Source organism: Oncorhynchus mykiss, chromosome 6, assembly GCF_013265735.2.
Source record: "Oncorhynchus mykiss isolate Arlee chromosome 6, USDA_OmykA_1.1, whole genome shotgun sequence".
Taxonomy (NCBI): Eukaryota; Metazoa; Chordata; class Actinopteri; order Salmoniformes; family Salmonidae; genus Oncorhynchus; species Oncorhynchus mykiss.
This window is the reverse complement of record NC_048570.1, coordinates 34,247,326-34,261,861: the sequence shown is the minus strand read 5'-3', so window position 1 is coordinate 34,261,861 and position 14,536 is coordinate 34,247,326. Positions and strand designations below refer to the sequence as shown.

General features: G+C 44.3%; 1 protein-coding gene across 1 annotated transcript; it reads left to right on the top strand.

Annotated features, from left to right (window-relative positions):
* Nucleotides 1–7,598: 7,598 nt before the first annotated feature.
* LOC110525833 (alpha-2B adrenergic receptor-like) lies at nt 7,599–14,228 on the top strand. The gene has a single exon (XM_021606283.2). It carries the CDS (start codon nt 9,081–9,083, stop codon nt 10,689–10,691), a length of 1,611 nt encoding a protein of 536 aa, XP_021461958.2. The 5' UTR covers nt 7,599–9,080; the 3' UTR covers nt 10,692–14,228.
* The last annotated feature ends 308 nt before the right edge of the window (nt 14,229–14,536 follow it).

Below are 14,536 nucleotides of genomic sequence, written 5' to 3'. Positions count from 1 at the left end.
ATGTGGGAACAGCAGACTGGGATAGGGATCGATTGAATATGTCCGTAAACACACCAGCCAGCTGGTCTGCGCATGCTCTGAGGGCGCGGCTGGGGATGCCGTCTGGGCCTGCAGCCTTGCGAGGGTTAACATGTTTAAATGTTTTACTCACCTCGGCTGCAGTGAAGGAGAGTCTGCATGTTTTGGTTGTGGGCCGTGTCAGTGGCACTGTATTGTCCTCAAAGCGGGCAAAAAAGTTATTTAGCTTGTTTGATTGCCTTGCGGAGGCAATAGCTACACTGTTTGTATTCGGTCATGTTTTCGGTCACCTTGCCCTGATTAAAAGCAGTGGTTTGCGCTTTCAGTTTCACGCGAATGCTACCATCAATCCACGGTTTCTGGTTAGGGAATGTGTTAATCGTTGCTATGGGAACGACATCTTCAACGCACGTTCTAATGAACTCGCTCACCGAATCAGCGTATTTGTCAATGTTGTTGTCTGACGCAATACGAAACATATCCCAGTCCACGTGATGGAAGCAGTCTTGGAGCTTGGAATCAGATTGGTCGGACCAGCGTTGAACAGACCTCAGCGTGGGAGCTTCTTGTTTTAGCTTCTGTCTGTAGGCAGGGAGCAACAAAATGGAGTCGTGGTCAGTTTTTCCGAAAGGAGGGCGGGGGAGGGCCTTATATGCATTGCGGAAGTTAGAATAGCAATGATCCAAGGTTTTACCAGCCCTGGTTGCGCAATCGATATGCTGACACAATTTAGGGAGTCTTGTTTTCAGATTAGCCTTGTTAAAATCCTCAGCTACAATGAATGCAGCCTCAGGATATATGGATTCCAGTTTGCAAAGAGTCAAATAAAGTTTGTTCAGAGCCATCGATGTGTCTGCTTGGGGGGAATATATACGGCTGTGATTATAATCGAAGAGAATTCCCTTGGTAGATAATGCGGTCGACATTTGATTGTGAGGAATTCTAAATCAGGTGAACAGAAGGACTTGAGTTCCTGTATGTTGTTGTGACCACACCACATCTCGTTAACCATAAAGCATACGCCCCCGCCCCTCTTCTTACCAGAAAGATGTTTGTTTCTGTCGGCGCAATGCGTGGAGAAACCAGCTGGCTGCACCGACTCCGATAGCGTCTCTCGAGTGAGCCATGTTTCCGTGAAGCAAAGAACGTTACAGACCCTGATGTCCCTCTGGAATGCTACCCTTGCTCGGATTTCATCAACCTTGTTGTCAAGAGACTGGACATTGGCGAGTAGTATGCTAGGGAGTGGCGCGCAATGTGCCCGTCTTCGGAGCCTGACCAGAAGACCGCTTCGTTTGCCTCTTTTACGACGTCGTTGTTTTGGGTCGCAGGCTGGGATCCATTCCGTTGTCCTGGGTGAAAGGCAGAACACAGGATCCGTCCCGGGAAAGCACCATGGTCTTGTAGTGGATGCAAGATTCGACTGGAAGCCAGTGGAGTGTGCGGAGGAGCAGGGTGATGAGAGAACTTGGGAAGGTTGAAAACCAGGCGAGCTGCTGCTTTCTGGATAAGTTGCAGGGGTTTGATGGCACAAGCGGGGAGCCCAGCCAACAGCGAGTTGCAGTAGTCCAGACGGGAGATGCCTGGATTAAGACCTGCGTCGCTTCCTGTGTGCGGTAGGGTCGTACTCGTGCACACACACACACACACACACACAAACGCATTTGAGTACAAATACAAAAATGAATCTGATTAGAGGAGACAACGGAAATCCCTGACCTTGGGCAAAAACACTATTCTCCAAATTTAATTTGTTTGGTCACACACATATTTTGCTGATGTTATTGCAGGTGCAGCGAAATGCTTATGTTTCTAGCTCCAACAGTGCAGTAATACCTAGAAATACAAAACATTACACACAAATCCCCAAAATGTTAAGGAGTTAAGAGTCCAGAATATAAATATGTGTATATGATGGTGTGTACAGACCGTATGGACAGTAGATGAATAGAAAAGGTTTGTACAGTAGTAGTTATATAGGATGAGCCTGGACTAGAATACAGTACAGTGGCAAGAAAAAGTATGTTACCCTTTGGAGATACCTGAATTTCAGCAAAATTGGTCATAAAATTGGATCTGATCTTCATCTAGGTCACAACAAGACAAACACAGTCTGCTTAACACAAACAATTATACATTTTCGTGTCTTTATTGAACAGCCCATGGTAACATTCACAGTGCAGGGTGGGAAAAGTATGTGAACCCTTGGATTTAATAACTGGTTCACCCTCCTTTGGCAGCAATAACCTCAACCAAATGTTTTCTGTAGTTGCGGGTCAGACCTGCACAACGGTCAGGAGGAATTCTGTACCATTCCTCTTTACAAAACTGTTTCAGTTCAGCAATATTCTTGGGATGTCTGGTGTGAACTGCTTTCTTGAGGTCATGCCACAGCATCTCAATCGGGTTGAGGTCAGGACTCTGACTGGGCCACTCCAGAAGGCATATTTTCTTCTGTTGAAGCCATTATGTTGCTGATTTAGTTCTGTGTTTTGGGTTGTTGTGCTGTTGCATCACCCAACTTCTGTTGAGCTTCAATTGGCGGACAGATAGCCTAACATTCCCCTGCAAAATGTCTTGACAAACTTGGGAATTCATTTTTCCGTAGATAGCAAACTGTCCAGGCCCTGAGGCAGCAAAGCAGCCCCAAACCATGATGCTCCCTCCACCATACTTTACAGTTGGGATGAGATTTTGATGTTGGTGTGCTGTGCCTTTTTTTCTCCACACAGTGTTGTGTTCCTTCCAAACAACTCAACTTTAGTTTCATCTGTCCACAGAATATTTTGCCAGTAGCGCTGGGGAGCATCCAGGTGCTCTTTTGCAAACTTCAGACGTACAGCAATGTTTTTTGGACAGCAGTGGCTTCTTCCGTGGTGTTCTCCCATGAACACCATTCTTGTTTGTTTTATGTATCGTAGACTCGTCAACAGAGCTGTTAGCATGTTCCAGTGATTTCTGTACATTTTTAGCTGACACTATAGGATTCTTAACCTCATTTGAGCAATCTGCGCTGTGCTCTTGCAGTCATCTTTGCAGGATGGCCACTCCTAGGGAGAGTAGCAACAGTGCTGAACTTTCTCCATTTATAGATAATTTGTGTTACTGTGGACTGATGAACATCAAGGCTTTTAGAGATACTTTTGAAACCCTTTCCAGCTTTATGCAAGTTAACGATTCTTAATATTAGGTCAGATCTTTGTTTGAGGCATGGTTCGCAACAGGCAATGCTTCTTGTGAATAGCAAACTCAAATTTTGTGAGTTGTTTTATAGGGCAAGGCAGCTCTAACCAACATCCCCAAGCTCGTTTCATTTGGACTCCAGGTTATCCGACTCGACTTCAATTCGCTTTTGGAGAAGTCATTAGCCTAGGGGTTGACATACTTTTTCCAACCTACGCTATGAATGGATTTCTCTTGCCTATATTGAATACATTAATTTGTGTGTCAAGCTGTTTTCCCTTCATTTTGGAGATGCTGTTCTGAGCCATTAACCAGTTATAGAAAGACCATCAAGGATGACCCTTTGTTTCAAAACGGTTAAAGATATGTAACTAGTTATAACAATTATGCAGTCGTGGCCAAATGTTTTGAGAATTACACAAATATTAATTTCTACAAAGTTTGCTGCTTCAGTGTCATTGGATATTTTTGTCAGATGTTACTATGGAATACTGAAGTATAATTACAAGCATTTCATAAGTGTCAAAGACTTTTATTGACAATTACATGAAATTGCTGCAAAGAGTTAATATTTGCAGTGTTGACCCTTCTTTTTCAAGACCTCTGCAATCCACCCTGGCATGCTTTCAATTAACTTCTGGGCCACATCCTGACTGATGGCAGCCCATTCTCTCATAATCAATTCTTGGAGTTTGTCAGAATGTGCATTTTTGTTTGTCCACCCACCTCTTGAGGATTGACCACAAGTTCTCAATGGGATTAAGGTCTGGGGAGTTTCCTGGTCATGGACCCAAAATATCGATGTTTTGTTCCCCAAGCCACTTAGTTATCACTTTTGCCTTATGGCAAGGTGCTCCATCATGCTGGAAAAGGCATTGTTCGTCACCAAACTGTTCCTGCATGGTTGGCAGAAGTTGCTCTCGGAGGATGTGTTGATACCATTCTTTATTCATGGCTGTGTTCTTAGGCAAAATTGTGAGTGAGCCCACTCCCTTGGCTGAGAAGCAACCCCATACATGAATGGTCTCAGGATGCTTTTCTGTTGGCATGACACAGGACTAATGGTAGCGCTCACCTTGTCTTCTCCGGATAAGCTTTTTTCCGGATGCCCCAAACAATCGGAAAGGGGATTCATCAGAGAAAATGACTTTACCCCAGTCCTCAGCAGTCCAATCCCTGTACCTTTTGCAGAACATCAATCTGTCCCTGATATTTTTCCTGGAGAGAAGTGGCTTCTTTGCTGTCCTTGACACCAGGCCATCCTCCAAAAGTCTTCACCTCACTGTGCGTGCAGATGCACTCACACCTGCCTGCTGCCATTTCTGAGCAAGCTCTGTACTGGTGGAACCCCGATCCCGCAGCTGAATCAACTTTAGGAGACTGTCCTGGCGCTTGGTGGACTTTCTTGCGCGCCCTGAAGCCTTCTTCACAACAATTGAACCGCTCTCCTTGAAGAATCGATAAATGGTTCATTTAGGTGCAATCTTACTGGCAGCAATATCCTTGCCTGTGAAGCCCTTTTTGTGCAAAGCAATGATGTTGGCATGTGTTTCCTTGCAGGTAACCATGGTTGACAGAGGAAGAACAATGATTCCAAGAACCACCCTCCTTTTGAAGCTTCCGGTCTGTTATTCGAACTCAGTAAGCATGACAGAGTGATCTCCAGCCTTGTCCTCATCAACACTCACACCTGTGTTAACGAGAGAATCACTGACATGTCAGCTGGTCCTTTTGTGGCAGGGCTGAAATGCAGTGGAATTTTTTTGGGAGGGATTCAGTTAATTTGCGTGGCAAAGAGGTACTTTGCAATTAATTGCAATTCTGATCACGCTTCATAACATTCTGGAGTATATGCAAATCGCCATCATACAAACTGAGGCAGCAGACTTCGTGAAAATTTGTGTCGTTCTCAACTTTTGGCCACGACTGTAGAGTGGGCTGCTTGTGTAATGAATACTCAGGGAGAAAAAGGTGTAGATTCACGCACAAGGCGCGGCCAGTGTTTATTTTCGCAGAAGGCAGGAATCATGGTCACAGGCAGTCAATGGTCTTACACAGGTTGGCAAACAGGCAGGTGAATAAAAACTAGGACTGAAGGCTATAGCTGGTTCTCACAAACGAGCTAGGAAAAGGCTTAGTAGAGACAAAACAAACAATACATCACAAAGGCACAAACAGAATGAACAGAACTAAATAAGGAGCTGATGAGACCTGGTGAGTAACTAACACAGGTAAAATCAATGAACAAAAATGAAAGACAGGGCTACATTCAAGAACACAACTAAACAGAACACAAGGTTGACTAAGAAAATAAATACAGGACCTTACAGCTGGTTTCTATCCTTGCCTCCTAAACAGGGACTGATTCTGTAACGACGTTCGTCTGTACGAGAGGCGGACCAAAGCGCAGCATGGTTGTTTTGATTCATGTTTTAATAAATAACTTCACATGAACAAACTAACAAAAACAAGAAATGTGAAAACGCAAAACAGTCCTATCCTGTGACAACAAACACAGTGACGGGAACAATCACCCACAAACACACAGTGACACCCAGGCTACCTAAGTATGATTCTCAATCAGAGACAACTAATGACACCTGCCTCTGATTGAGAACCATATTAGGCCGAAACATAGAAATACCCAAATCATAGAAAAACAAACATAGACTGCCCACCCAACTCACGCCCTGACCATACTAACTACATACAAAACAAAGGAAATAGAGGTCAGAACGTGACAGATTCAGATATGAGACAGACACCAGGTGAGCGGGTTCTCTGGCCAATCAGTGACAGAAATCCATTGGTACTTCCTGGGAGAGAAGAAAACAAGCAGTCGACTTGATTGACTCTAGTCTAATGTTTATTTCAAAAGCACAAATCCCAAAATAATATTTCCTCAGTTTAACACAGTGCGCAGTGAAGCATGAAAACAGAGGTTTGTTTCTGATGCATTTAGAGTGTGTGTGTTTGTAGGTGTGTGTATGTGAGCTGAAAATTGTGTAGAATAACCTCCTGAATCCACTTTCACTGTTTTACTAACCTTGGTTCATTCATGACTGCCAGGTACACTTGATTGGAGAGCCCTCTCCTACTACAAGCGCTCTTGTGTTTAGATCGCTTGGCATGGAACAGAATGCAAGCAGTTATTTGCCGGTGGTTGGGATCATGGAATCAGAATGAGTTAGTTAGGATTCTAATTCTATGGTCAATGTTCTCACTCCTATCTGACATTGGGTGGACGATGCAAAATGGAAAATAAACATAATGGCCTCACGACAACCACCCACCCACCCTCTGTGGACACCCTAAATGAGGCATGCTGTGTGTTTGTGTGTGTGTGTGTGTGTGTGTGTGTGTGCTTGTGTGTGACTACTAACTCCTACTATAGATCATAAATGGTAACATGCTTTCCACTGTTAAATCCATGTCTCTGTGTGGGTGTTGGTTTGTTGTATTTTACACTTTGTAGTTGTTAATTGAACATCAAAACATAAGGCACTTGATCTTAGTTAAATAGAGTACAGTCCGTGTGAGAGGGTAAAGTCGTGTGTTTGTATGCGTGTGTCACTGTCGTCCTCCTCTTCATCTGAAGAGGAGAGGCGAAAAGGATCAGAGGACCAATATGCGGCGTGGTAAGTGTCCATGGTAAATCTTTAATCAAGAAAGTACTGAACACTGAAAACTTTACAAAACCAGTAAACAAAATAACAACCGTGAAGCTAATGCGAGCTGCGCTGAAACAAGCCATCAACATAGACAATCACCCACAAACAAACAGTGCAACCCAGGCTACCTAAGTATGATTCTCAATCAGATACAACTAATGACACCTGCCTCTGATTGAGAACCATACTAGGCTGAAACATAGAAATGCCCCAAAACAAAAAAAAACAAAAAGTTTAATGAAGGCTGAGTGGAGAAATGGGTTGGGTGGGTGAGGGATGATTGATCCATGTCACTGTCAGGGATGGGAACATATAGCATGGTAGCATACAATAGGGTTTTATTTTTCTGAGTAGCCAATGGGCCACTATGGAACCAACAATTAAATTATGATCATGGTGACAATAATGATGATCAGGAGGAAGGTGATGATTACAATGATGATGATGATGATGACAACAATGTTTGTAGAAAGATAAATTACTTCAGTGTGTTTTACTCTCTTAGCTGGAGACCTATGCCTCCTACCAAAGCATCGCGGTTCTACTTACTACAGAGGTTTCCATTAAATATATAACGGGTACCGATTGACAGTGTGTTAGTGGGTAGAGAGAAAGGGAGTGGATAGAGAGAAAAGGGAGCGAAAGAGAGAGAGAGACCACTTGGCAAAGACGTCAATTCAACGTTTGCACGTTGGTTCAACGTCATTTCATTGAAATGACGTGGAAACAACATTGATTCAACCAGTGTGCCCAGTGGGAGAGGGAGATGGCATGGTCTCATGACGCCCGTATTGGCATCACTCCGGTTGGAAAAGAGAGATGAGAGGAGAGACGCTTCCATTATTAGACTGGTGCTCACGGTCACGCTCACTCCTGGAGATGCGCGCGTTGCTGCGAGACCAACCGATAAGTTCGAGGAGAGAATCGGCGAGGCGCTGAACTCAGGAGCACCGCTGCGTGAAGAGATAGCCTAGCCTTCTGTAGGTTACACTCGGACATGGAGAGACCGAACTAGGGTCTACGAGCCAGTCAAAGCAAGACTGCGCATTATCTGCACTTGGATATACCCAACAACGCACCCACACATTCATCCCAAACCGAGATGAGGAACAGCTAAACACCACGAAACTGAAACAACAACTCAACAACTCAATATGTAATTTGGACTGCGCAACTGCGCAACTTGGAGTTATGTTGGACACGGGTTTGTTTTCATGAATTCCAAACTTGTATCGTTACACTGAGGACGTGCTCACGTTACAACATAAACGAATAAGTGCCATTCAGAGACAATTTATTATTTTAGGAATCCATTTTGCTTGAATAATGTCCAGGATTATGCAGATGAAGTGAGTGACATACTTTGGTAACGCGCGCCAGTTAGTCTGTCAAGGCTTGACCATTTTATGAGCTAAATCTGTTCAAACCAATGTTTTCTTGTCCTTATAGGAAAACAACTGCATACCATTTGATATTTATTAGAATGATGATAGGCTGTTTGTAAGTCATTTGTCAACTTTAACATTGCTCAGATAGCCATCCCGCTGGGCACACACTGGTTGAATCAACGTTGTTTGCGCGTAATTTCAATGAAATTATGATGAACCAATGTGGAATAGACGTTGAATTGATATCTGTGCCCAGTAGGCTGCTGTGTGCATCTCCATTTGAGAGACAGCGGGGACTTGAGCACACTAACATCTGAAGTAGGCTCCCCTGCCCAGTTTGTAACTGGTTCCCATTCTCTTGTGTTGCCTTGTATTATAGGCTGAAATGATATTTTAAGGATATTTCTGTGACCACCTGGACATAACTTTCCGCTTCTTTAAAATATTCAAACAATTAAGCAGCTGTGAGATTACGATCAATTCTGTTTCATGTACTGGACAACTTTTAATGGTTTGAACGGATTTATTTTCAGACAGCAAATATAATTGCTCTCTCCTTTATTCTGGCGCGCTCCACGGGCATAGTTTATCGTTTGGCTGCTTAGAACGAACTTGGAGGATGAAACTGGGAGGAGGAGAGGGAATGAACAGCGATAACACAACATTAATACTTTTAGTTATAGCCTAATGTTTTTTTCCTAAACTTTTAGGATATAATTTTATGTCAGCCATTCTCAATATAAAACAACGTTACCAACAGCATCTTTATTACAATAACATTTTATTCTCACATTAATCAAGTCCATCCATCGTGTTACTCATGGCTTCACCCTTGAATAGTGCATGTTCAGTGGGGCTGGGCGACACTAATGGTTCGACCAGCGGTTTGTCTCTTCCCTGCAATCAGAGCGTCTCTTCCCTGCAACTGGCCCCCTACTCCCCCGAATCCACGGCGCTCTTCGCTACAGCCATCACCCTCATGGTGGTCTTCACAATCGTGGGAAACATCCTCGTCATCATTGCCGTCCTGACCAGCCATGCACTCCGAGGACCACAGAACCTGTTTTTAGTGTCTCTAGCGGCTGCAGACATTTTGGTGGCGACCCTCATCATCCCATTCTCCCTAGCCAATGAACTGCTGGGATACTGGTACTTCAAGTCTCTGTGGTGTGAGATCTACCTGGCGCTGGACGTTCTGTTCTGCACTTCCTCTATAGTTCACCTGTGCGCCATCTCATTGGACCGTTACCTGTCCATCAGCCGGGTTACCTACTCTCGCCAGCGCACACCCATGCGTATTAAAGCCTCCATCGTGGTGGTGTGGCTCATCTCGGCCATAATCTCCTTCCCTCCTCTTCTGTCGCTAAATAAGAGCGAGCCCGGCGGGGAGGGGAGTGAGAGGGGTCCTCAGTGCCAACTGAACGACGAGCGCTGGTACATCCTCTACTCCACCGTCGGCTCCTTCTTCGCCCCATGTCTCATCATGATCCTGGTCTACATGAGGATTTACCAGATCGCCAAGCAGCGCACACAGAACCCGCCAGGCGAGCCCAGGAAAGACGGGGTGGGCTGTGCCACCCCAAGTCAAACCCCTCGGGGGATCCAAGCCAACGGGAAGGAGGACAGAGGGGAAACCCCAGCTATGCCCCACAAAACCACCAGCGTCAGACCCCCCACACTGGCTGTTACTCCATCACCGTCCCCCGACCAGGCCAATGAGACCCCCTCCCCTCACATCCCCACCACCCAAAACCTCCTCCATGCTCCGGTTCTATCCCTAGCTCCAACCCCAACCACCACCTCCCCTCCTACCTCCCCCCTGGATCCTTCACCCTCCTTGGTCTCACCGTCTCACTCCCCCACCATCCCCCCACCATCCCCGGCCAAACCCAAACATGGGGAGAAGAAGGTGAAGGGGAAGAAGGGAAAGAAGTATAACAATAATATGGACTGCTCAAATAGCTCTGACAGTGACATGGAGAACGAGGAAGGGGGGAGGACTGGAGTCAACAATCCTAGCATGGCTGGTTCAGCCGGCATCCATTCTCCAGCCACCATCCAGAAGTACAGGGACATAATCGCCACCTCTAAGGGGGCTCGGCTGGTGGCAGGGAGGAGGTCTAAGCCGGAGAGCACTCCGGGAGCAGCACGTCGTAAAGCCATGGTGAACAGAGAGAAGCGCTTCACGTTCGTCCTGGCCGTGGTGATCGGAGTGTTTGTTGTCTGTTGGTTCCCTTTCTTCTTCTCCTACTCGCTGCAGGCCATCTGTCCTGAGACCTGCTCCCTCCCTGATCCCCTCTTCAAGTTCTTCTTCTGGATTGGCTACTGCAACTCCTGTCTGAACCCTGTCATATACACCATCTTTAATCAGGACTTCAGAAAGGCCTTCAAGAAAATCCTCTGTAAGAACACCAAGGGCACCTTCTTCTAGACTGAATGCTCTGTAAGGACAACAATGGCAACCTTCCTTTAGTAAAGAGGCCTTAAACAGATGACCTGTAAGGTCAGTCCTTTCTTTTCAGTCCTCTCTAAACTCTTTGAGGTGTAAAAAACAGCACAAATATTCTGTAAACATTCTGACTGATTTTAGATTCTAATTGATGATGTTACGAAGGGCTGCCAATTCTATAACGCTGAATCAGAACAGCTGTAGGATAGCTCACCTTGCAACAGAAAGAAACTTTTAGGGCTCGTTGTTTTAGTCCCTTGGTACGTAGCTGCAGACATCTAGCCGCGACCTGGAGAACTGTGACTGTCCATTGCAAGGGCATTGTCTGGGGAGAGCATGTGCAAAATATGTTACGTGAATTCTACTCTGGGGGGCTTTAGAATGATACTGTGTAAGAATCCAAGGGCATGATCCTGATCCTTTAGTAAAAGGTAGGAGGTATGTTCTGATCTATGAGCATTACACAGTATGTGTAGAGAGTGCGGAAAGGAAGAGAGAAGGAGGAAAAGGAAAAGAAAATGCCATTTTGGATTTTTAGTCACTCGTGACATAAAGGACATGTTGCTTGGAAAATGACAGTGCAACGCTGCTCTCGTCAAAATATGACTGACTGACTCACATTAAGGTTGTCTGGGAAATCTGTTTGATTAAAAATGGAGAAACCTTTGGGTATAGCAGTACACCACTGCTCACTGAGAACTCCTGATCAAAACAACAGTCTTGAGCGCTGCCATTCAAGGACTTTAAAGCGATGAAGCAAACAAATATCCTTTTATCAGCCGACTGATAAACAAAATAGAACAATGCGAGGAGATGATAGGCCAGACCTGTTGGCCTGTTTAAGCACCACCAGAGGCACTTCTCTTTATCAAAGGGCAGAACCACGAGGAACGCACAAGACCCTGGTCGCCTTTCCACTTACGCCTGCATAGTTACTTTTATCCTGCCTCAGGAATAGCATGTGTTCCTGTAGAGATGTTATCCATATGAGAGAGAGAGAGAGAGAGAGAGAGAGAGAGAGAGAGAGAGAGACAACAACAGGACTCTAACTGTTCTTGAGACAACTAACTCCCTCTCAAACTCTGATGCCCACCACTGCTTTCATGTGGGGCTTAGGCTATATTTTGAAAGACTCTGTGTTTTAAGGTGCATCTCAATAGTCTATTGTGGCTTCCTCTGCTTGTGTCTTTTCCTTCATCTGCACTGAAAAACAAAGGATATAGGTGGATGCAATATGAAGGATCAGGCATTTGTTTCCACATCTCTGTGTCAGTGCAGGTGAACTAAAAGATGAGGAGAGTAAACAGCATAACACTATTGTTATACACCCCTATAAGAGAATTTGAGTTCCAAATGGCAACCTATTCGATATATAGTGCACTACTTTTGCCTAGAGCCCATAGGACTCTAGTCTAAAGTAGTGCACTATGTAGGGAATAGGGTGGATTGTATCTAAAGTACTAAAGTACGGAAATGTATGCACTCACTACTGTAAGAGGCACTTGATAAGATCGTCTGCTAAATGACTAAAATGTAAATTTTATCTGTATATTGGGTCTATATAGCACAATTTCAAGCATATCACATTTATAAGAGGATAAATACTTTCCCAAATCCCTTGACAAGGAACGCAAATTTGGGACATTTAAGGATTTTTTGGAATGCAGTATAGTCGTACATATTTTTTTTCTTCTATCAAAGACACTGGACAGTGACTATCTGGCTTTGTTTGAGTGGATTCATCTGACTTCTGCCTGAAAGGACATTGCTATTAACGAACACACTGCTCCCCATTGAACAGAACAGAACAGTAGCTGTCTATGAGAGGAGGAACTCAGCCACGTTAGCTCTACTGCTGGCCTGACACAAACACTTCAAACGGTCTTAAAAACACTCCAGTTGATATTGACTATAATACTGAAAGCACAGGTCATGTTCATCCTCAGCTACTTCTGGAAGGACATTCATCCCATAAGATAATATAGTACTTTATTAAGCTCCCAAATGGCAAATATGGGATGGATGAATGAATGAATGGTTGATTGCTTGATAGATCAATGAATTGATTGATTTGGGAATGTACCTGCACTTGCTGACTGGAATTCTACCTAGCACATTCCTTTATTTCTGAGAGGTACTGCTACTCTTTACAGTTGTTCTTTATGTATTTCTCAGAGACTGTCAGGTCATGATGCTTTTTGTGTTTCTCCCTCACAGAGGCTATGTCTGTAACTGTGTATGCTATATAGGTGTTATGACACTATGGTACAAGGAATGTCGGCAACAACACTTCTAATCTCCCATTGTCAATTTTTGCCGACCCTTGTCTATGTGAGAGAGACTGCATGAGTGTGTATTTTCTAGTGATGCACTTTTAGTGGTACCAGCTGCAAGGGTCTGGTAAACTTATGTAAAATGTCTGGGGTACTCATGGACTGTGCCAAAGCCTCCTCTGGCTGATATTGTATACTGTAGCCCTCCACATAATGGTAAGCACAGAAAACTGATGTAGATATAGAGACTCAGGCCAAAGATCTCTCCCCCTGAGGGACACTAGTCACTAGATGGCCATGCTTTGAAAGTACATTATCTATTTGTTCTTCCTTTAGGGTTATAGTTAGTGTTACGGATATGGGTAAGGTCAAAGGCAAGGTTGGGGTTAGTTGCAATTGCTTTTTGTAGTGAGAATTGTATTTTGTGGAACTCCGTTCCGTCCTTTCAAGCATGGCCGTTTAGTGATGCCAGCTGACACGGACAGAGCGGGACTCAGAGTGACACTGTCATGCTCTAATAAGGGGCTGTGATTGGATAAGCTATATGTATTATTTATTTATTTAGGCCATTTTGAGTTTCCTGTTAGTTTCATATTTATAGTTTTCTTTCTTTCTGACTGTGCTCTCCAAGCAAGGCAAAGTTAATGTGAACAAAATACTGTAAATACTGTATAAAATCTGAATATGTTGAATGAGATTCATTGATTTAAAGTCAGCAGAGGAACAGGATTCAGGAGCAGACGTATGTTTGCAGGGGTTGGGGTCATTTCTACTGGAACTCAGTCAATGCAGAAGATGAATGTCATGATTTGAAAAAATATTCTGAAATATTGGTAAAATCTGGGTCGTGGACTTTAATTTTCCTGCAGCCTTTTTGTACTTATTTATTATTTTAAACTTGTTTCTTAAACATTTTCAGTGGTGTTTTGTAAAGACTACCGTGCTGATGGGTGGTGCTTTAATAACAGCCTGTGGTTGCAGAACCATGGAGATCAGCAAACAACCGCACTCTGTGTTGGCACAAATCGTTCTGCGACAATAACATTTACATTTTAAAATGCGATTGTCATTGAACTTTTGGTGCTAACAGGGCAGCCATGAAAACTCAATGTATAGTGAATCAACATCCCCATCATCATTCTCCCTACTCTTCTGACCTGCCTGGACTCTTTTTCTCCCCCTGCTGTGTTTGACCCTGGCCTTTCTCCCTCTCCCTCCATTTGGAAATAAAGCAGTTTAATAAGCATGGTGTGATCAATCATTTAAAATCATCGTACACAGCACTGCTGTCTGTGGTGTTAAAGGGGACACGAGTAAAACGGCTTAGCCCACTACGTGGGGGTTTGAAGAACATTACACACTGACTCTTGGGGGTGGCTCTAAATATAGCAGATTTAACTGGATCAATCTTAACAGGGAAATCTGCAGTTCGAACAATAACACAGAGGTCACTCCGCCACTGATTTGGCAAACAGCTGAGGGACGGGACTGGAGAAATGTAGCCACTTGCAAACTCATGGACAGAGCTATGGACACAAGGACTAACCATCAACA